This window comes from Elaeis guineensis, chromosome 15 (assembly GCF_000442705.2).
Source record: "Elaeis guineensis isolate ETL-2024a chromosome 15, EG11, whole genome shotgun sequence".
NCBI lineage: Eukaryota > Viridiplantae > Streptophyta > Magnoliopsida > Arecales > Arecaceae > Elaeis > Elaeis guineensis.
In genome coordinates this window covers 73,580,030-73,603,604 of record NC_026007.2, presented here as the reverse complement: position 1 = coordinate 73,603,604, position 23,575 = coordinate 73,580,030, and the positions used below count along the sequence as shown (strand labels likewise).

The 23,575-nt window shown below is 46.8% G+C and overlaps 2 protein-coding genes and 2 non-coding genes across 4 annotated transcripts in view; all 4 read right to left on the bottom strand.

The window, feature by feature from the left end:
• LOC105058737 (large ribosomal subunit protein uL5) overlaps positions 1–4,002 on the bottom strand; it is a 4,651-nt gene extending 649 nt beyond the window's left edge. Inside the window, exons 1-4 of the mRNA XM_073249172.1 lie at positions 3,888–4,002; positions 3,697–3,801; positions 1,128–1,170; positions 840–1,035 (exon numbers count right to left, since the gene is read on the bottom strand). Of these exons, the coding sequence (XP_073105273.1) occupies positions 840–1,035; positions 1,128–1,170; positions 3,697–3,801; positions 3,888–3,890 (347 nt within the window). The 5' untranslated portion in view covers positions 3,891–4,002. The remainder of the gene's footprint in view (positions 1–839; positions 1,036–1,127; positions 1,171–3,696; positions 3,802–3,887) is intronic.
• LOC114914851 (small nucleolar RNA snoR1) lies at positions 241–334 on the bottom strand. The gene has a single exon (XR_003802710.1). It is a non-coding gene; the product is annotated as a small nucleolar RNA snoR1 (small nucleolar RNA).
• LOC114914853 (small nucleolar RNA snoR1) lies at positions 516–607 on the bottom strand. Its single transcript, XR_003802712.1, has one exon. It is a non-coding gene; the product is annotated as a small nucleolar RNA snoR1 (small nucleolar RNA).
• Positions 4,003–4,841: 839 nt separating the features above from the next.
• LOC105058735 (uncharacterized) lies at positions 4,842–8,292 on the bottom strand. The gene is given in 3 exon segments (XM_010941757.4): positions 4,842–5,402; positions 7,270–8,177; positions 8,180–8,292. Coding segments are annotated over 3 exon segments (1,017 nt in total). The 5' UTR covers positions 8,199–8,292; the 3' UTR covers positions 4,842–5,312.
• Positions 8,293–23,575: the final 15,283 nt, after the last annotated feature.

The window sequence follows — 23,575 nt, the reverse complement described above, 5'->3', positions numbered from 1 at the left end:
AACTTCAGGTGAATTGCAAAACAATAAATATCTGAAAAGTCCTAGGTGCCTATCAAGCCCAAAACCTCCTTACAGAAGTACTCTTATTCATGAATAGTAGTAGTAGAAGAAAGAAAAATCCTTGGACAAATCTTTGACAGTCCCAAAGGATGGACATGCTAACAAAGTTTGCAGTAATAATTAAATTATTAAAACCAAAAAAGACGCATGAAGGAATAGGAAGCTGGTGCAAATGCACTAGGCTCAGATGGTTGCTTTATCTGCTCATGGAAGGACTTGTGTAAAACCCTTCTCATACAAGAGGTGTCAGAAATAAGCAAAACTCATCATAGCCACCACAATAAAATTCATTTAAACCAATAAAAAAGGGGAAGAAAAAAAAGAGAGGAAAATATAGCACATTCTGTTTCTTTTGGAATCTCATTAGTTTAAATCTTTTTTATATCATTTTTAACTGATTCGACAATAGATGATTTACTAATTTATGCAACAGGAAAGTTGGTGGCAAAACAGTAGGCTCAGAAGTTTGCTACTCTGCTCAAAGAAGGGCTCACTTTAAGCCCCTCTCATACAAGAGGTGTCAGAAGAAGCATTCCTCATCACAACCCTTCCTCCCAGTAATCAGTACTGGAATGGCCAGTGAGAAGACGATGCCACTTATACCTCCCATTTTACACCTGCCGATGGCAGCATAAATCTTCAAGGTCTTAACTTTCTCAGGAAACTAAAATGTATCACTAAACTGTACAGTCATTGACTAGCCATGATTTATGATTTTTCCCATCAGTTATTAAACAAAATTTTAAAAGCAAAATGCAGATGAATGAATAATTTCGTACTTGATTCCCAGATCAATGTGCTCCTGAATGCCAAAGCCGAAACATCCAGTATCACTAAAATTTCTCCTCAGCAACTCGTATTCCTTCACTTTCAACCCACTCTCAAGCAGTTGCATTGCCTTCTCACCTCTAACGGTGACATAACAAGCAATCTTTTCATTGCGCCGGATACCAAAAGATCGAACAGTATACCTGGCTGTATAATCAAAGAACTTATTATGGATATGTAGCTACACAATTTAAAAATTTCAAGTAGACGTATAAATGTTGTAAAAATGAGTCACCAACCTTTAGAGAAAACAGGAGTTTGTCCACTCAGTTGTTCCAGCACCTGTAATCACATCATGAATATTAGAAAATGACAATAGAATGCACTCATGGTGCATGTATTATGAGAACTATAAAAATCGCACACAATAGAATTAAATCCTTCAGTCATGAACTCAGAAGAAACAATATCTGCGTGACACAACTGTTAACCATTGAACAACTTCTGAACAGCTGCATTTATCTGCAATGTCTAAACAAGAAAAGGAAAAATAGGGAAAAGGGGGAGACCCACACAAAGATATTACAGACAGCTTTTGGTAAATGCTGCTTATTAACATCTACATGCAGCTATGAGAATCGAGGACCCAAAATTGCCAATATAATTAATCAGGCACTTTAGATAGTAATAACACCCCAAACAAACACTCTTTTCTACACAGTAAAGAGAAAGGCATTGGCAAGGGAAGCTTTTAAGTTGTATTCACTGATGCACTTCATCCTTGAAAGCCTTTGTTAGGCCTTTAGTTTAGTGCTCAACCATACTCTCATCGCATCAAAAAACCTTTTAACATATGCAAAAACATCATGAAATGATCTAAATACCAGTAGACCACACCAATGCTGATGAGTGTGAAGAGATGGAGACTTGAAAAAACTAGGCCATGTTTTACTGCAAGGCTGAGGAACAACGTGGGAAGGAAACAACCAATATAACAATAAGCCCCATCAACTCACTGTTGTGCCTAAATGCATACACTTATACTCCAAACCTTCGGCAGCTTATTATTCCTCAATGACCACCATAGTACGACAGGGCCATATATCATAGGATTTCTCTAAGAAACAACCAAAAGGCTATCATCTCACCTTTGATCAGCGAAAATTATATCCACTCTTAAAAGTTCAAATAACTACCATGGTCCACCCCTCACCAACCATCAGACAATGCCACCAAATCACTTTTAAGAAAAGTTTCATATCTATCCTTTATTCCTCATCTTTTAAGTTATATATAAAGGCTAAATGTTCATAAAACATTAATGCTAGTGCAATAATTTCTTAGCCCTCACAAATGCCTAGATCACTGTGCAAGTGGAATAAGTGGGACCTTGTTAAAAACATAGGGAGTAAAAACGTTTTATGAGAATCTATTCTAGCACACGAGAATGGCTGTCACTATCCTTGTCAAATATTGATCATCCTTTTCAACCCAAACACACCCCCCCCCACCCAAAAAAAAAAAACAAATAAATAAACAAATGTGTACAACAAGTGTCTTAACAATGGCATTTACAAGAGTTTATGCTGATACATCATTGACATAGCAGTGCTTAGCCTGTTGAGGAAGAAAATATTCAACACCATATCAAGTAACAGACGTTACATATTTACCACCCTTCATCTAACATGATTCAGTCCCATGCTATGCAAACCATAATAATGCATAACAGTCATGACTGATTATTAATTAGTGCCAAACTTCTTATGCAAATATGACCGTGAACGCAATCCTCCATATAACTTGTTTAGAAAATGGCAACACAGAGATCATGCAGCAAAAGGTAGGAAATTATTATGTATATTAAAATCTCAAGGTCAGATTTAGCACTTGTCCAAAGTTATCTGATATAGATGCATGGCCAATTCAACCTAACATGAAATGATATCAACAGCTTCAACCAAAAAGGAAGAATTCATGAAAAATAAATTAGAACCAGGAAACTGATAAAAATATGCTTTGCTGAAGAACCGTTTAAAACTATTATGGATTTTAGAAAAATAATACATCATGGACATGGATGAGCGCAAAATAACAGAAAGTTCCTTCGATGTTGAAGATTGTAGTGGAGCATTTGACACTTGTTACAATGACTGTTTTAGGACACATCAAATTGGCAAGAAGCAAATACATTATATTCTTCTAATTGACAAGTGGCCTCTTTATCATATGACTAAATCCAGAATGACCTCTTCAGTGCAGTCAGTTCTTATTTGTGAATTTTTTAAGCTGTCTGGCTGATATTTCCCTCCTGGGACGTACCAAGCTAAGGCTTATCTAAAGCTTTTTGGAGCTATATTTACAAACTTCCAGGAATATATCATAACTAACATAACCCATTACTAATATCAAAGAGTTGATTCAGTAAATCCAACGCTGACTTTATTTCCACGATACAGGTAATTGACGAACCAGATGGAAACAATGACGAAAGTTGGACGAAACAATCTAAATTAATTTTTGATTCTTCGCATGAAGCATCTTTTGAAAGGTCCAATCCAAATGTTTTAGGATGGAAACAAAGTATTTTCGGTTCACAATCTTGGCATTCGGTTATTACAAATCACCAGAAAAAGTACCTACATTTACTACTTTTCAAAAAAACAAAAAGAGATAATTTTTACTCCATAAACGTTTCGATTTTGTTAACCCTTCCATTCTCACTGCTTCACAAGAATCACAAACGATAGAGTTTTGACAAATGATCTCTTTTCATCAACCGTGCAATTAGTTAAAAAAAGTCCCACAGAAAACTCTACCGGTAATCGATCCCGAGTCTTCCGCAAGGGGGAGGGCGAGAAGGTTTACCTTGGCGGCGCGGGTAAGGCGATCGCCGCTCTCTCCGACGGAAATGTTGAGCACCAGCTTCTGGACCTTTATCTCCCTCATCGGGTTCGATTGCTTCTCCGACCCTAGAAGAGAGAGAAGAGATCAAGAAGGCACAAGGACAAATAGGAGGAGGAGGAGAGAGATAGGGGAGCCGGGGAAGAGAGGGATACCATCGCTGCGACCTCGGCGACGCTCTCTGGATCGAGGGAGGGCGGCTCTCGGCGGAAAAAAGGGGGGGCAAACTCCGAGAGCTTAAACCCTAGGAAGCTTTATAAATGGGTCCTCGTGGAGATTCGATATGAGTCGCTACACATAGTTAGCTAGTTTGTAAGCATGCAACGATAGCCGTGGGATCGATATCAAACGGTCAGATCGTGGGAGGGACAAGGAAATGCCCGCGGTGGCTAAGCAACCTGCCTAAATATATTCTTTGACTTTGAGATTCGTGACCCGTGAACAAATGGCAGTGCAGTGTAGCAGAAGTCCATGAGTTTAGCACGCACCTGAAGAAGGAACGACGTAAGGCCAGGGGATGGAAATTTATATTTTGTCATTTCTTGTGAAGAGCTGAAGACAATAAGGCTCTAATCTGTAAATTGAGATTCATTCTCCCTGAGGCTATCTTGATTTGGTAACTTTACAAAGCCAACCACATGTTAAATAACTTGTTATGGTCAATTTCACTCAACTCGATCATATGTTCCATTCCCCTCGTTAATTTGGATCATTGAGTTTGCCTCTTTGAAGTGATAGAAGTCACAGAGATCTAATATTTAAGTTGTTCAGTCTGTCAACATGTAGATTGACTCGGCTGTATTAGTTTACAACGATATAACTTTGAAGTTGTTTAGCATTCCAGAATGTAGATAGATTCATAGATTTTGATGTGCATTTTTCTTTTTCATGCGCAAATGAAGGATATTGATTTTAATATCTACCTTGCCCTTAAGCAAGGAAAATGATGCCTCATCTATTAATTCAAAGATAGAATGAAGGAGAAATGCTTCAGGGCATCCATATATACACATGAAAAGTTTAACAGGTCCACATAGAAGATTGTCCGTGATCGTCAGAATGCCAGGAGAGGGAGGAAAGAAGAAGGAAGAACTCCTGGACAGCGTGAGGAAGGGAATTGCATTATTTCCATGCATCCAAATTCCATTTCATCCATAACCTCATACCACTTAATTCTCCAAAGTAAATATTACAAAAATGAATAGGGAAGCCTCAACCCACTCGGAGACAATGCCAGCCACACCTCTCCAATTCACTGAAATGCCGAGACTCATCTCTTAAATCTCAACAGAATGGAAAATGCTCAATCCTGTACGCTTTTCAGTACAAAATAATAGTGATAGAAACAAGTATTGTTAGCTACACAGACCCACCAAAAGTTGATGGAAAGAAAGGATCTGCAAACTTTTCTTCAAATAAATTGATCACATAGAACTTTGGAAAGAAAAATGAAGCATAAAATGCATGATTTACTCTTAATGCACCATTAAGTCTCATCTCATGACTCATCTTTGCTGACATGTGGAAGCTTTGGCCGGGTATCTTGTACTCCATCCTCTAGCTATCTTTAAGGAGGTCGCCTATGAATTTCTTATCTTTGCTTCTTGCTCCTTAATCGCAAAAGTTAGAGATCTTACATCCAAAGCTCCTGATAGTTCACTCTGACATTGCTGCCAAGTACAATAAGATAACAAAAAGCAGGATGACATGATTTTGTGTACGTGTTAATCTGTAAAAACTTCATCTTATAAATATGATTGCAGTACCCATTGATTTTGGAGTTACATCAACCAATCTGAAAATATTTTAAATGAGATCGCCATAATTTTTTCTTTGACATTGGCACAAAAGGAGGAAAAAAGGAAAATGATAACAATGCGTTCTGGTTTTGACAGAGAGATAATAGCATGTGCGAATCAGTGCATCCACTTGTTAGCACAAATGATCAGGATGTGCATGCAATGCTAATAGCAGATGCTTGAATAGGAATTATTGTGCGGAACGTATTAGCAGTTAACTAATAGATTTAGACCCTCCCTGATCAAACTCACTCCTACAAAGCAACAACACATACAACCCACCATATTGTCTGTCCGATGATGCATTATAGCCATTTATGCTGTTTAGAAACCAACACGCTAGTTACAGGATTACAACAAAGACCGGAGTTTTTCTTTTTTTTTTCATTGGTTCAGTTATGCTTATATAAACATGGATATAAACATCGGCATGACAATTGGGGGTCAAATTTTCAAATCTGTCTTAATAGGATTCCATCATCCATCCTCATTAAGAATAACTAAACGAAAACATACCTTAACACAGTTAGCAATATGGATCTACTACCAAAAATTGATTAACCTCAACATGTAAAAACTTGTTAAATGATGCCTTATGATGTTCAAAATAAGCAAAGGAAGCCAAAAGAAGAGGATAAGAAAGCAGGAGAGACCTATGGCACATGATAGTGCCTTTGGATACATTTATCTACAGCATGTAAATGTGGAATAGGAAGTTCGCATCTAGACAAGAAATGACAAGCGTGCCATCTAGAATTTCCAACCTGCAGAACACATGAAGGTATGTTCTCTACCGATCTTTTTTTATTTTCCTACAACTAAAAGGAAATCACTGTGAACTTTGGATGCTGATCGAAGCCAATTCAGGTTAGGTGATATCTCCTTCAAAATAGAGCATCATCTGTACGCTGTCAATGCAGTGATCGCTGCTGCTACTATCAGATTCCAGTCATGCTCTTCCAAATTCCCAATCAAGAAAAGAGACTGAAATATATCACTAGGAGATCCTTTAATTTTATTGATGCTTTTAAGCAGAATGGTGGCAAATTAAGCTTCATGTGTCATAAGTTAACAATACATGAGCCTTGGTACAGACATAACCCTTCCTAACTTCAGATGTTTGAGTATTTGACCCTTAGAGCCGTTATCTATTCAATTCATATATAAAGTCACATTTTAAATGTTCTATTGGTTATCTAGAAGAATTTGGAGAGTTATATACAAGAATTTAACAATATAAGGACACACAAGAACAAATTCTTTACAGCAGTCAATGCATCAAAAATTTGAGCAAATATTTACACCTTTTTTGAAACTAGATCCATACTCAGAAGTCAGAACAATCTCGAGCAAATATTTACACCTTTTTTGAAACTAGATCCATACTCAGAAGTCAGAACAATCTCTACGTGAGCCACATTCACAGATTGCATTGACAACAGACAGTAAATACATGTTGCTGAGATTGCTACCAAAAATTCGGCCAGTGTACCATATCCTATCCCTTGTCCAATTAAAATGTAAGAGTCACTAGAGACCATTCAGCTTGAAGCATCTATATATTTTGAGAAGGAATACTAACCTATATAGTAATTTCATCCTTCATATCCGAACATGATGCAAAAAATAACAATAAGCAATACGAAATTCTTAAAGGTTATCTAATTCTACGATTAAATTGGGATTTATTCAATTAGCGAACAAGGTAATGCTTGTTTTGTAATGTATCACTTAATACCTCTTCCAGCAGCTGCGCCCGCCGTTCCATCTCCTCTGTGGACAACCCCTCCTGCTTGTGAACCAGCGGCAGAACGCACAGGAGGTGCGACCGGAGGAACTCCGAGCAATGCCGCGCAAGGCCGCACGCCGGGAACGCGGACTGGCACCCGACAGGGAAAAAGGGGCAATTCACCATCCTCATCGGGCAAACCGTGATGCAATGCCGATCCATCTCCCGCCGGACGAGGCTCTCCGAGCACCCCTGCTCGCACGGCACCACCCTGTAGGGGCACGCCGCGTAGTGCCGCTCCCGGTGCGCCGCGCAGAACTTGGCCATGCAGCCCTTGCTGTCGCACTCCACCGGCCGGAATTCGCATCCGTTTTTATGCTCGGCCAATGCTTCCTCCGTGTCGAATTTCATCCCACAATGGAACTCGTTCTTGAAATCCAGATTCCTCAACAGAATTTCCGCTACCGACTCCCTTCTGTCGATCGACCAGAATCGATTCATCTCCATTTCTTGACCGAAATCGTCGATCTTGTCCTCCCGGCTCTCGCTCAGCAGCCAGCCGGAGACGCGGCCGAACATGGTTCTTTTCGAGCTGGCGAATTCTTCCATGAGGTCGGAGACGATGTCGGCCGGGTCGTCGGGCTTCTCTTCGGTGGGATTTGGATCGAGATCGGCGTTCTCGGGATGAATTATCGATTCGGCGATGTAGGTTTGGCTGCGTTGGGTGAGGTACTCGACCATCTCTTTTCGAAGGTCGACGGCGATGGAGGAGGGCCCAGAGAAGAGGTTGCCGGCGGTGGCATCGACGCAGGCGGTGGCGAGGCCGGGGAGGAGGAGCTGCGCGAGCTTGTGGACCATCTCGGAGTCGCGGTGGGGGCAGGGGTGGGACGGGGGGGCGGCGTCTTTCGCCAAAGGGGATCAGAGACCGGGAGATCCATTGGGATGGAGAGAAGAGAAGAGCGATTTCCTGAGGGAATGGGTTTGGATGAGGAAAGGAAACAAGGGAGAATGAGAGAGAGAGGTGGCAATCCAATCAGAGAATGCGGATCTGGGATTCCCAAGATTGGTAACTATGTCTCATTCAGAAAAAAAAAAAAAAAAAAATTGTTGTTATCAGGAAAAGAAAAAGTAATAATAACATTACTTTTTTTTTTAAAAAAAAATGATATCCGCTGATTCAAATATGCATATGATAAGGGTTTCCTAATTAGAGACTATATATCTTGTTCAAAAAAAGAAAAAAAAATACGATTACACAAAAAAAATATATATATATAATATTTACAAAGGGAGTAAGGAAATACATGAATTGATTCCATCCAAAATTAGCCTCTAATATCAAAAATGAAGCTAATTCATAACCATGAAGATTCATATTCCTTTCAGAATCATGTTCTCTTCAATCGTAATAGACAAGCTAGATATTTGGCAGATCTTATTGGGCATTGTTTTGGATTAGATTCATCTATTCTAGAATGTAAAACTAGACCTCGAAAATACTTGAGATAGTATGCTTGCCACATAATTGGCCAGGCAAGCTGGATCTAAACCTATAAATCAGTCGGGTCAATTAAGTTGGGCACCATTAGATTTTTGAGTTCTGTCTTGGTTTAGTAAAAAGTTTGAATCTGATTAGAGCCTTAGAAAGCCGAAACTTTTTTCAATACAGAATAGGTTGAAGTTTTTCTATCCAATGAAGTACTCTTCGGCCACCGATGACTTGGCAAGGACATAGGTATGTCAACCTTTGGATGGTAGTACTAGAATTTTCTTAAATTGAAAATACGTAGACATATACAATATCATGTATGGATTCAATAAGTGTCATGACTATGATATGATCTTATACATTTTTTTTGAATCTCGGATGAAATTTCTATATATTTATTATAACAATCTTGAGATGCCCAACAATCAAAAATAAAAATTATTGATAGCAATGAATATTAAATTAATTTTTGAAGTTACTAGTTTTTTGTAAATAATAATGCACGATAAGTCAAGCACTCCATCAATACACACCACGGCTCACGTACAAAGAGGCTAATAACATTTTTAGTCACTATAGTATTGCTCTTTGCAAATAGTAGTTACCATGAGCAGATCTTTAGGCGGTCTAGTTTAATAATAACAAACTTTATAGTTCTAAGAGTAGGTCTGTGTGCAAATAATATGCCGAATCTCAATTCATTATTGGCTATTGGATATGAAAAGAAAAATTTTGAATATGATGATCAACCCAACACGACATACTGATCATATTCTAATATTAATTTTAATGATACACATTATTTAGATACTAACATTTATTTTAATGATGCACATTACTTGGATATAAACACTTATCGAATGTCGCAAATTAGATTATATGACCACAACAAGTATGTTCCCCTGCTGATATTAGGAAATGCAATCCATCCATATCTACTGTAGAACCCACAGCACCAAGTATTATCCTTAGCATTCTAACTCGTTGAACATGAATTCCAATGGTACCATCCCTTGCCACTTAAAGCAAGGAGCAAATGTTCGATATCAAAGGACATAAACCCTTTCTTTTGAGCTCTATTTCTTAGTACTTAAGTTGCACAAACAATAGGCTTGGTTTACCCAGGGACCTTGATTTCGGCCCAAGTGGAGAGGTGGTGGTGGTATGAGAAATTTAGAACCCCCAACCCTTGCAAAAAGAAAAAGAGAGAGAATGAGCATTCACATGCAAACCATGAAGTGAAAAAGAAGATAAATCTAAATTACTATTACTTAGAGCAGGAGCTAAACCTCTGACAAATTCTAACGTCTCATCAAGCTACATGCCCACGATCATCAGTAGATTTCATGTACATCTGCTCACTTTGATATTTTTCATAAAGTCCAGGAACCTGGCGTGTCAAGACCTATTGCGGTCAATCTCCTCATCGTCTGATCACCGAAAACGAGCACCTACAAGGAAAGTCCACACTGATCGGAGATGACTCCAGCGGAGACCCTCCGATGGTCAAGTCAGAGAGGAGACTAGGCAACAGTAGAAAAAAATCAAGGAGCTCAACGAGAGAGAGAGGGAGAGTAAGTCCAAAGATTTCGAAGGGACCTCCTCCAGCACTATTGCCTTCTCCGTTTTATAGAAGAGCGCAGCATGGCGCCGTCATTAATGGTGCAGACAATTGGAGAGTTGTCAGATCGTCGTGTCAGAGTCGCCGTGGGGCTGTCAAATCGCCGTGGGGCTGTCAAATCACTAGGGTTGACCCCTGTCTAGGGTAGGACGACATCCCAGGGCGGCTATGCCGCACGCCTCTGTCAGGACGGATGGCCTTCAGCAGTCGTACGGCGTTTGGAGGAGCCGACCGACTGCACGTCGGCGTCTGGTTGTGGAATGCCGGGTGAAAACCCAGGGACCCTCCGTCGGTCAGTCGGACGCGTTGCGGGAGTCGGATATCGGGCTCCGCAGTTTCGGCCAGTCGGAAATGGAGAGGGTCTGTCCGACCGACATATACTCGGTCGGACGGTGTCGGCAGTCGTCGGTCGGTGCCGTCGGTAGAGTCGGACGTCGGTCAGGCGGGCCCGACGGTGAGTCGGTGTGAGAGGGATCGGTCGGTATATCCCAATAGTTGCCCCCCCTACTCCTAAGTCGGATGGCGTGCTGGCCAGCGTCCTTGCGTGGGCGGCGGCGTCGGACGAAAGGAGTGGATATCCATCACATTATGCTCCGACTCTGACGATCGTATCATCGTTCGATCTGGTGCCAGACGTCTTACGGATGTCAGGCGACTCGTCGGTGTCAGACGTCCCGTCGATGTCAGGCATCCCGTCGATGTTAGGCGTCAGGCATCCTATCGGGAATGGGAACCGCCGTTTCCGCCGTCTCTTCGGGAACACGAACCGCCACGGCTTTTCCGTCGCGTGGCAGGGGGCTATTGGGCTAGATCCGCTCAAGCGGATGGCGGTGACGTGGCCTGATCTGAAGGCAGGTACGTTGAACCGTCGGGCTGAAGGAGGGTCCAGATATCGCCACGTGTCACGATCTGGGAGATCCTCGCTGGTCGCGCTTTCATCTCGGCCGTCAGGGGGCACTATATATACAGGGTCACCTGCATCCGGATTTTTACTTTTCAAACTTGCTGTCGAGACTCTGGTTGAGCGGTCCCTTGCCTCAGGTAATCGTCCCTGTTTCCTCCCTCAGTGAGCCTTCATCGTTGTCCTTTGTCTTCTTCCTCGCTTTCTCGTAGTCCTCTTCCTTCTTCCTCTTATTCTTTGACTTCTGTTCCAGCATAATGGCTAGAACATCTCTACGAGGAAGTCGGTCGAGGAACCCGACTGACGATTCTCGATTGACCCCGGAGGTGGAGGTCTCTTCACTTTCGGGGCCGAACGTTGATCGGCTCCGGGAGCAGTACTGCATCCCGGAGCAGTTTTAGCTGTTCGCCCTTGGAGCCAATGGTCGGGTTAACAACCCGCCTGCGGGCCAGGTGGCCTTCTACGTCGAGGATCTCCGGGCCGGTCTTCGCTTTCTGGTTTCGGAGTTCGTCCGGAACGTGCTGGACTACTACGGGCTGTGTCCGGTGCAGCTTGCACCGAACTCGGTCCGACTGGTAGTCAGCTTTGCTCTGTTGTGTCGGCTTTTGCCGACCAACCATCGCCTTTCACTCTTCCGAGCTTTTTTTGTTCTCCGACCCCACCCTAAAGCCCAAGGGTGGTGGTATTTCAACCCTCGGAAGGGTCTCTCCTTTATTACTGGTCTTCCATCGTCGATTCATGGATGGAAGAACCAGTTCTTCTTCGTCTCTTCTTCCGTTCCTTGGGGGTTCTCTACCCGCTGGGGGGACCCCCGAACCCAACCAAACGAGAACAGTCGGGTGGAGGTCGGGAACTGGGAAGACTTCCACCGTCTAAAAGATATTTCGGTGCCGAAGCAGAAGGAGCTCGTCACCGAGCAGGCCCTGTATGACGTCGGTCTCAGCTCGGTTCCTCGCCTAGGTTTGTGTTTTTATTTTTATTTTTTTTTGATGCCGATCCTCTGTCATCATTGCAGATATGCCGCCGAGGACGAGATTGACGGCAGCCGATGTTCGGCAATACGCGACGCGGAAGAGGCCGACGCAAGGGGCCGAACCACGCGGCCTCCCAAGAGGCCTCAGGTAGCTCCGCCGAGCGAGCCGGCGGGGGCAGAGGCGGAGCCCGACTCTGAACGGGCGTCGGATCGAGAGCCGATCATCGCACTGTCGGTGCCGACAGTGCCCATTGAAGTCCCATCCGAGGAACCATCGATCGAGGGAGCAGCCTCGCCCGAGGTACGGATGACCGAGGAATCGATCGAGGGTGTGCCGGCTGCTCAGCTGGCAGAAGAGGTTCGGGAAGAGGCGCACGAGCCCGAACAACCTGCGTCGGTGGCTGCCGCACCTTCGGGAGGGACCCAGTCGGGCTCGAGCATGCCCTCCCTTTCCGACGTTAGGGCCTGGGTGTCCGCACGAGGGAAGGCCCCGATGGCACCCGACGATGACAAGAGGTCGGCCGGTGGTGGAGCGTCGACCGACTCCCCACTTCCCGAAGGAGCGTCAGCCCTGGCCAACCACGACTTGGCCAGGAGGCTATGTCAGACAGTTATCCTCCCAGCCGATCATGAGGTCATGAAGAACCAGAGGGTATCTAACATGCTGTCCTCCTTCTACCCAACCATGATTCGGGTAAGTCTCTTCCCTTTACTTTTCGTTCTCGTCGTTGCCTTTCATAAGTTCGATCTTCTGACAGTCGGCTTTGTTGTCCGCAGTTGATTTACAATATGTCCGAATTGGAGGTCGGGTATCGGAGATTCGGCAATCTCCGGGCGGCCTGGAAAGACAAGGCCATGGCCGCCGAAGCCGACAAGGCGGTGTCGGTCGACCGGGAGGCCCGGCTTGAGGTGGAGATTTCCCGCCTCTCCGAGGAGGTCTCCCGACTCATCGGTGCCCTGGCCGCTTCGGGGATCGAGCTGCAGTCGGCCCACGAAGATGCCAAGCGGAAGTCCCGCACCGTTCGTCGGCTGCGACGCGAGCGGGACGACTTCGCCAAAGAGCTCAAGGCCGAACGCGAGCAGCTCCGAATAAGTCTAGAAAATCTTGCTAAGGCCGAAGAGAGCCTATCCACCACTCAAGCTGATGCGGACATAGCAAGAGCGGAGGCGGAGTCGGCAAAAGAAGCCATGGGTCGGGCCGTGAAGGACTTCCACGACTCCAAGGAATATCGAGAAGAGCTTCTGGAGAGCGGCTTCCTCTCGTACCGAGTAGGGTACGAGGATGCTCGGAAAGCCATCCGCTGCCTGTATCCGGAGCTCGACCTTGGTAGCATCGTCTCTCCAGAGTCGGAGGCCCAAGCTGTGGAGGAGACAGCCGACCCATCGTCGGGAGATCGCACCACCGTAGTGGAGGCCGACGCAGACCAAGTTGCCGAAGGCCCGGCGGCTCCGACCACTGAGGCTACCCCGACCCGAGCAGACACGCCGATCGCCACCGGTCTTCTCCCGATGGAAGAAGCCGACTCCGGTGATTAGTCGGAGTTTTGTTTTTACTTTTGTTTGATGTACTTGTAGTCGGACTTCGGCCTAATTTTGTAAACTTAGCTCGAGCTTCAATGAAATCAAAATCTTTTTAACTTCAACTTTTTCTTTGTCTCTATGTATCCTGGGAAGTGTCTTGTGTGACTCGCCGAAATGCTTTCGAACGCATAAGTCATAAGCCCAACGTACTAGTTAGGGTATTCAGTAGGATCCCAGGTAATGATCCAGAATAGTCGGTAGTGCGCACCATGGCAAAGGCAGAGCGAACTCCGACTTTAGATCAGCCTCCCGACTGTCATATGACTCGACAGTTGAGAGCTTAAGTCGAACGCCCGTCGCCCAGATGTGAGTCGGGCGTGTTCGTCGAGTCGAAGTCGATCGACCTCCGGACATAGCTCGGCAACCCGATCATTCCGTAGGATCCGATAGCCGAATGTCGTCTGATGCATTCAATCAGATGGCGTTCGACACATTCAGTCGGATGGCGTTCGACGCGTTCAGTCAGAAAAATGATGACAAGTCAAGTTTCCGTTACCCAGATCTTGGTCGGGTACATACGTTGCGGCGTGCGATAAACGGTGGTAAGCTGAATATCCTTCGACCGATCGTGATCTGGTCGGTAAGTCGCGAACGTGACATTGGTCATGTTGGCGCTTTGCCTTTCTTGGCAGGGGCCAAGTCGACAAGTTAGCCAATCATTTTGCCCGAGAGTTTGACTGTAGAAGGAGTGTGACTCCCATCATTGTGGATATATCGGTCCTCGTAAGTGTCCGATGTGTCGTTGGTGATCGGTCCGTTGATTTTCCAACGAAACATTGGGCCTAAGTCGGGGCGTCGGGGCTCATACTTCTGGCGAGCGCCGACCCACAGTCGAAGAGTCGAGATTCCAGACTCTGAAGTTTTGAAACTAAATTTGTATTCCGGACGAGGGGATACAAAGTTCACTAGTAGTACAACCTCAGATTGTCGGCATTTCAAGTCCGGGGGATGGCCGTTCCTTCCAGGGTCTCGAGTCGGTAAGCTCTCGGCCCGTAGGTGTCCGCTATCTTGTAAGATCCTTCCCAGTTCGGGGACAACTTCCTCCGGTCCAGGGGCTTCGAGACTTCCGCCTTCCTTAAGACCAGGTCTCCGGGTCAGAAAAGCTTCGGCTTAACCCTAGCATTGTAGTACCGGGCAACCTTTTGTCGGTAGGAAGTTATACGGAGCTGTGCCTCACGTCGGAGTTCGGGCAGGAGGTCCAAGTCGGCTCTCCGACACTCGAAGTTGTCCGGCTCATGATATTGCTCGACTCTGATCGACGGTAGCCCGATCTCCAGCGAGATCATTGCTTCCGTTCCGTAGGCCAAGTTGAAGGGAGATTCTCCGGTTGGGACACGGGGCGTCGTTCAGTACGCCCACAGGACAGAGGGTAGTTCCTCAACCCAGAGGCCCCTGGCTTCATTCAGTCTGGTCTTCAGTCCATGTAGAATGGTTCGGTTGGTTACTTTCACTTCGCCGTTGGACTGTGGATGTCCGACTGAGGTCAGTCTGTGCGCGATATGAAATCTTGTACAGAAGTCTCTAAAGTTCTGATTGTCGAATTGTCATCCATTGTCGGTGATAATGGTGTGCGGCAATCCAAACCTGAAGATGATGGATTTCTGGACGAAGTCTTCCATCTTCCGCTAGGTGATTTGCGTCAGAGGTTCAGCTTCCACCCACTTAGTAAAGTAGTCGATTGCGATGACTATGAACTTTCTTTGGCCAGATGCCGGAGGGAAAGGATCGAGTATGTCGATCCCCCACTGGGCGAAGGGCCATGGGCGACAATAGGAGTGATTTGGCTGGCTGGTCGGTGCTGTATGTTGGCGTACCTCTGGCATGGCTCACACCTCCGAACCAGCTCAGCCGCATCCTTTCTCATAGTGGACCAGTAGTAACCCTGCCGTAGGACTTTGTAGGCCAAGAATTTGCCCCCCAAGTGATTTTCGCAGATCCCTTCATGCACTTCTCTGAGTGCGTAGTCCGCATCGATCGGTCCCAAGCATCTGAGTAAGGAGAGAGAGAACGACCTTTTGTAGAGTCGGTCATCCATTATTATGTATTGGGAGGCCACCCATCGGAGCCGTTTGGCTTCCATGGGGTCTTCAGGGCTGATTCCGTCGGTCAGATACCGGACGATCGAATCCATCCAGCTTGATTCGGCTGCTAATTGCAGCACCTCCTCGGCCCTGTCAATGCTCGACTGCTCGAGGCTCTCCACAAATGTTCGACCCAAGGCATCGTAGGCTGATGTCGCAAGCCTGGAGAGTACATCGGCCCGAGCGTTCTCCATCCTGAGAATGTGGGAGATCTCGAAATACTTAAGGTGTGTCACGAGATCTCTCACCTTCTGGAGATATTTTGCCATAGTCGGGTCTCGTGCCTCAAAGTCACCTTTAACTTGCCCCACGATCAGCTGGGAGTCGGAGAAGACTCTGAGGCTGTCGATCCTAAGCTCCTTCACTACCCTCAAGCCAGCGAGGAGCGCTTCGTACTCGACTTGATTATTGGAGGCTTTAAAGTCAAATCGGAGGGCGTATTCGGTGACCACTCCCTCCGAGTTGGTGAGCAGGAATCCGACCCTGCTCCCTTGAGCATTGGAAGCTCCGTCGATGTACAACACCCAGGTAGACCCGGGGTCAGGTTCGGAGGTTGCAACCTCTGCGGGGCTCCCGCCTTCCGATCCTTGGTCGGTTGTCGGGCACTCCGCAATAAAGTCGGCCAAGACCTGGGCTTTCAGAGCAGGTCGTGGTCGGTACTGAATGTCGAACTCACTGAGCCTCATTGCCCATTTCGTCAGTCGTCTCGATGTGTCGGGGCGGCGCAATATCGCCCTCAGGGGCTGGTCGGTGAGGACCACGATGGCGTGCGCTTGAAAATACGGACAGAGTCGTTGTGCGGACACGATCAGGGCGAATATCATCTTCTCCATCTTTGAGTACCGAGCTTCCGCACCGTGGAGCACTTTGCTGGTGTAGTATATGGGTTGATGGATTCGACTCTCGTTCTCCCGGACGAGCATCGAGCTAATCGCCTCAGGGGAAGTGGCCAAATAGAGGTACAGCATCTCTCCGACTTTCGACTTCACAAGCAGTGGCAGGGAGGCCAGGTACCTTTTCAGGTACTCAAAGGCTCGCCAGCACTCATCCGACTAAGAGAAGTCCTTCACCTGTCTCAGGATTTTGAAGAATGGGAGGTATTTTTCAGCCGACCGAGAGATGAATCAGCTGAGTGCGATGATTCTTCCGTTCAGCTGCTGGACCTCCTTCTTGGTGTCTGGGTGCCGCATGTCGATGATTGCCTTTATTTTCTCAGGGTTAGCCTCAATTTCTCATTGAGAAACGAAGAACCGAAGAACTTCTCCGAAGTCACCTCGAAGGCGCACTTATTCGGATTCAGCTTCATCTGGTGTTGTCGCAGAGTGCAAAATTTTTTTCGAGATCTCGAACATGATCTGTAGTCTACACGCTCTTTACCAGCATGTCATCCACATACACCTCCATGTTGCGCCCGATTTGGTCTTTGAAGACCTTATTGATGAGTCGCTGGTAAGTAGCTCCGACATTCTTCAGTCCGAAGGGTATTACTCTGTAGCAGTAAAGGCCTTGGCGGTCACAAAGGCTGTGTGCTCCTCATCTTCGGGTGCCATCCGGATCTGATTGTATCCGACAAAAGCGTCCATGAAGCTGAGCAGTCGAAGACCGGACGTCGCATCTACCAGCTGGTCGATTTTTGAGAGTGAGAAGCTGTCCTCCGGGCAGGCGCGGTTTAGGTCGGTATAGTCGATGCAGATCCTCCAGCTCCCGTTAGCTTTTTTCACCATGACAACATTGGCGAGCCAATCGGGGTATGTAATTTCTCTGATGAAGCCTGCCTGAGTAGCTTGTCCACTTCCTCGTCAATGGCCTTTTGTCTTTCGGGAGCAAAAGACTGCTTCTTCTGCCTCACCGGCCTCATTGCTGGGTCGATGTTGAGTCGGTGAGTCATCGTCTCCGAGGGGATGCCAGACATATCTGCTGCCGACCAAGCGAATACGTCGGTATTGGCTTCAGCAGCTCCACTAGCTGCCGTTGCTCGGGGTCGGGTAATTGAGACTCGACCCAGACCACTCGTTAGGGATTCTCCGTTATCGGGATGGGAACAAGCTGTCCGGCCGGTTCACCCCATTCTTCCTCTTTCCGTTGGTCCAACTTGTCGACCGTCAGGGAGCCCTTCAATTCGTTGCTTTGAGCAGAGATCTGGAAGCATCACCGAGCGAGCTGTTGATCCCCGCGCATCTCTCCGACTTCATTTTTGGTCGGAAACTGAATCAACAGATGATACGTCGAGACTATCGCCTGAGGCATTTAGTTTGACCTTCCAAGTATGGCATTGTAGGTCGAAGGTATTTGGACGACCGCAAAGGTCAAGTGGACTGTGCTTTATCGTGGTTCGGTTCCAGCGGTCACGGGCAAAGTAACTTCTCCTTCCATCGTGACAGCATCTCCAGCAAAACCTATCAGGGGTGTAGAGACTCTTTTGAGCCGGTCAGCCGACAGTCGAATTCGGAAGAAGGTCGAGTAAAACAAAACATTCATCGAACTTTCATTATCAACAACGATCCTTCTTACATCATAATTTGCTATTATTTTCGAGACAACAACAGCGTCGTCATGGAGAGTTTGGATACCCCGAACATCTTCATCTGTAAAAGTAATTACATCGTTTTGGTGCAGCTTCTTCGTCGGCTCCCCTCCAGCAGTCGTCCTCGGGCCCAGTCGTTTGGAGATCATGTTGATGACCCGGCCATGGGCTGGTTATTCGTTGCTTCTTCAGTCGGCTGGGATCGTCGGTCGGTGACGGATCGAGTCGATGGGTTCCTTCGGAATTTGCCGAGATACCCTCGGCATATGAGGGCTTCAATCTCATCCTTGAGTTGGATGCACTGCTCGGTGTTGTGGCCATGGCCCCGATGAAATCGACAGTACTTTCGTCGGTTGAGGTCCTTTGCCTTCAAAGACGGAGGTCGTCGCAGATATTCTTCCCCTTCGATCTCCATCAAAATCTGTGCATGAGAAATAGAGAGAGGGGTATAGGAGTCATACCTGGGATGCGTCAACCTCAGACTTCACCGTCGAGGCGACCTCGGGCTCCGTCGCTGGGGTGAGACCTGCTTGTCGGTCGAGGGCCTGCTAGGCTCGGTAGGGGCCCGACCCTTTCTTCGCTTCTCCTTCGGGCCTTTGGCCTCAGTCAGACACCGATCGGAAGCTCCTTCGTCCGTGCGCATGTATTTGTACGCGCGCTCCAGCAGTTCGGCGTATGTCCGGGGGAGGGTCTTGTTGAAGGAGTATGTAAATCAGGACCCCCTTAGCCCCCTCTTCATGGCTGAGATAGCCATGTCTTCGTTGAAGTCCCGAACCTCAAGCGTGGCTGCGTTAAATCGCACCACGAAGTGTCAGAGCGTCTCGTTTTCTCCTTGTTTGAGGGAGAAAAGGCTGTCCGAGGTTCATGGCGGCTTTCGGCTAGTGCTAAAGTGGGCCACGAAAGCATGTTCAAGTTGCCCAAAGGAGTGGATGCTTCCTGAGCGGTGGCCGGAGTCCAGGCCCTGGCGGCCTTGCGAAGTGTGGCGGGGAAGCCGATGCAGAGAAGGGCATCGATCGCCCCCTGGATCGTCATGAGAGTCTTATAGCTCTCCAGATGGTCAACTGGGTCGGTGGAGCCATCGTAGGGCTCCACATGCGGCATCTTGAACCGACTAGGGATCGGCTCGTCGAGGATGAGTCGGGAGAGAGGTTGGGCGGTCTGGAAGTCGACATCGTTCGAGGACTTCTGTCCGTCCACCTGCAGCTGGGCAAGCCGACGGTCGATTTTCTCGAACCTGCGTTCGTAGTCGTCGGTGCTGAGAGACCCCAGGGGTGGAGTCTCCCGATAAATCTGAGAGGGAGGCGGATGGTGTTCGCGGCCGCTTCTCCTTCCTTGCTCGTTCCAGCTGGGAAGGAGACGGCCGTCGAGATCGATGGGCATCAAATCGTGGCCGCCTCTCCTCCTCTCGGTGGGAGTGCTGTGACAGCTGCTCCCGAGGAGGGGATGGAGACCGACGCGGGTGTCGGTGGCTGCTCCTGGAGGGCATCGGGTGTACCGTCGGTTGCTCCGTCGGTGAGTGCGGCAACCGGGTTGGTTGTCGTTGAAGGCTCTTAACCGCGTCCGTCAGCACGATCATTTATCGCATGATCGCCGCGATCTGTGCCTCCGTGGTCACTACAGGATGCAGAGAGCTAGGTTCCGTCGTGGAGGGTGGAGGAGAGGCCTCTTCCCAATGGGAAGAGTGCTTCGTCGATCCGGTGGCCCTCGATCACTGAGCCCTGATTCTTGTCATTTCGAAAGGGTGTTTCGAGTTTTGTGGGGGTCGTGATTCCTGTCGCCCCCCTACCTGGCGCGCCAAAACCTGTTGCGGCCAATCCCCTCGTCGTCTGGTTGCCGGGAACGAGCACCTGCAAAGGAAGTCCACACTGATCGGAGATGACTCTGGCGGGGACCCTCCGACGTCAAGTCAGAGAGGAGACTAGGCAACAGTAGAAAAGAATCAAGGAGCTCAGCGAGAGAGAGAGGGAGAGTAAGCCCAAGGGTCTCGAAGGGACCTTCTCCAGCACTGTTGCCTTCTCCGTTTTATAGTAGAGTGCAGCATGGCGCCGTCATTAATGGCGCAGACAATGGGAGAGTTGTCAGATCGTCATGTCAGAGTCGCCATGGGGCTGTCAAATCGTCGTGGGACTGTCAAATCACTAGGGTTGACCCCCGTTTAGGGTAGGACGACATCTCAGGGCGGCTATGCCGTACGCCTCTGTCAGGACGGACGGCCTTCAGTAGTCGTACGGTGTTTGGAGGAGCCGACCGATTGCATGTCGGCGTCTGGTTGTGGAATGTCGGGTGAAAACCTAGGGACCCTCCGTCGGTCAGTCGGGCGCGTTGCGGGAGTCGGATATCGGGCTCCGCAGTTTCGGCCAATCGGGAACGGAGAGGATCTGTCCGACCGACATATACTCGGTCGGACGGTGTCGGCAGTCGTCAGTCGGTGCGGTCGATAGAGTCGGGCGCCGGTCAGGTGGGCCCAATGGTGAGTCGGCGTGAGAGGGACCGATCGGTATATTCCAACAAGACCAATGAAGTTTGATGTAGCTTTCTAAAAGAACAACTAATTAAATAACCTACCAACCAATATCTGTGAAATATAATTTTCTAAAGAAGAAGTTTAATATTTCACAGTAATAAAATTTCAAAAACAAAGCAAAGAGAACAAAAAAAGAAAAAAAAAAAAGGGAACAAAATTCATTACTACAAACAGAGAAAATTACCAGCAAGATTCTGTATTTCAAGATCACGATCCACGAACATCAAATATTAGTTTGGATGGTACCACCTCTTGCCGTTTAAGACAAGGAGAATGTCCACACTTACTTTCTAGTTTCTTCATCGTCATGGTTTCATGAGAATTAGGTTCGGTCAACTTGGAGATTTGGATTTCAGCTCAAGTTGAGGCGGTACGGGTATAGGATGGGTGGAAGGTTAGAAGCTCTCCCTCTTAAAAGAAAAAACAAAAAGCAAGAGCACGATCTGAGGTTCATATGAAGTTGCTTTCTATTTGTTGGTAATGTGAAATGAACAAGCCTGGGTCCAAAAGACTCGAGAATATATGCAATAAAAAGTGAGGACTTCCAATTAGATGAGAGATTTTCAGAATAACATGTCAATTGTTCTGTTTATTGCACATGGATCATAGTTAAAAGCTTCATCTAATGCCTACATAGTATTTATCAATATTAATATAAAATTTATATAAATTTTAATTTAATATTATTAAAAATTTATTTTTTCATACTAGATCAAACTTGAGTCTTTGGCAATATGCTCTCCATTGCAAGCCTAATATCACATAAATTTTTTATGCAATATTTGGTCTAATGCCAGTAACATTTTTTATAAATTATATAACAAATTAAGTTAACATGGGAATTATGGACAATCATGCTTTTTCCCATGGTAATAGTATACCATACAAGAAATTGACAAATTTGACCCACAAGATTAATTCAAGAGCAAGTGAAATATCGGCTACACGACTATGGTTAAAAAAATTTTTGGGTACGAATGGCCGTCCTTGTTCTGAAATGATCCATTTTGGACTTCTGGGACCATTATCCTCAACTCTAGTGACTAAAATAATTTAGAAGTCTTTTATTCATGCACTGACCTGGCTTAATGTGCACTGATTACCAATGATTCTAGATTTATAAGCAAATCATGTGCATTGTTTCGAAGCTAGAGACTTATTCCCTCTATTAGTCTAAATCTAATTAAATAAAAATTAATAATTTTTTTGTTTGTTTTTATTTCTTCTACTCTTCCATAAAACGCTGTGGAATATAAATATTTCATCCAAATAACTATAGGTATATACGTATACCATCTAAAATAGCTGTTGGATCAAAGATAAACAGCCGATATCATCAGAAGGATTTATTTTTTTATAAATAAAAAATTTATCTAAAAATTTATATTTTTATAAATAAATATATTTTAGATAATATTTAAATAAAAAATAATTTATTCATATTATTTTATGATGTGTTGGGTATAAAATACCCACAGTCGAAGTCCTCAGCAGAATCGGCTACAGACAGACTGCGTCCGGACTTCTACGGAAGCCGGACTCCGCCAACAATGTCAACCGCAAGTAGACTCCGTCTGGACTCCTACGGGAGCCGGACCTCGTTCTCAACTCCAACAGCTACAAGCAGACTTCGTCCGGACTCCTACGGGAGTCGGACTCCGCCAACAACTTCAACTGCAAGCAGACTCCGTCCGGACTCCTACGGGAGCCGGACCTCGTTCTCAACTCCAACAGCTACAAGCAGACTTCGTCCGGATTCCTACGGGAGCCGGACTCCGCCAACAACTTCAACCGCAAGCAGACTCCGTCCGGACTCCTACGGGAGCCGGACTCCGTCCTCAACATCAACCACTGGTAAGCCCCGTCCGGACTCCTACGGGAGTCGGACCTCTCCTTTGACTTTAATTGCAGGGAGACTCCGTCCGGACTCCTACAGGAGCCGGGCTTCGTCCTCAACTCCAACAGCTACAAGCAGACTGCGTCCGGACTCCTATGGAAGCCGGACTCCGCCAACAATGTCAACCGCAAGTAGACTCCGTCCGGACTCCTACGGGAGCCGGACCTCATTCTCAACTCCAACAGCTACAAGCAGACTTCGTCCGGACTCCGCCAACAACTTCAACCGCAAGCAGACTCCGTCCGGACTCCTACGGGAGCCGGACCTCGTTCTCAACTCCAACAGCTACAAGCAGACTTCGTCCGGATTCCTACGGGAGCCGGACTCCGCCAACAACTTCAACCGCAAGCAGACTCCGTTCGGACTCCTACGGGAGCCGGACTCCGTCCTCAACATCAACCGCTTGTAAGCCCCGTCCGGACTCTTACGGGAGCCGGACCTCTCCTTTGACTTTAATTGCAGGGAGACTCCGCCCGGACTCCTACAGGAGCCGGGCTTCGTCCTCAACTCCAACAGCTACAAGCAGACTTCGTTCGGACTCCTACGGGAGCCGGACTCCGCCAACAACTTCAACCGCAAGCAGACTCCGTCCGGACTCCTACGGGAGCCGGACCTCATTCTCAACTCCAACAGCTACAAGCAGACTGCGTCCGGACTCCTACGGAAGCCGGACTCCGCCAACAATGTCAACCGCAAGTAGACTCTGTCCGGACTCCTACGGGAG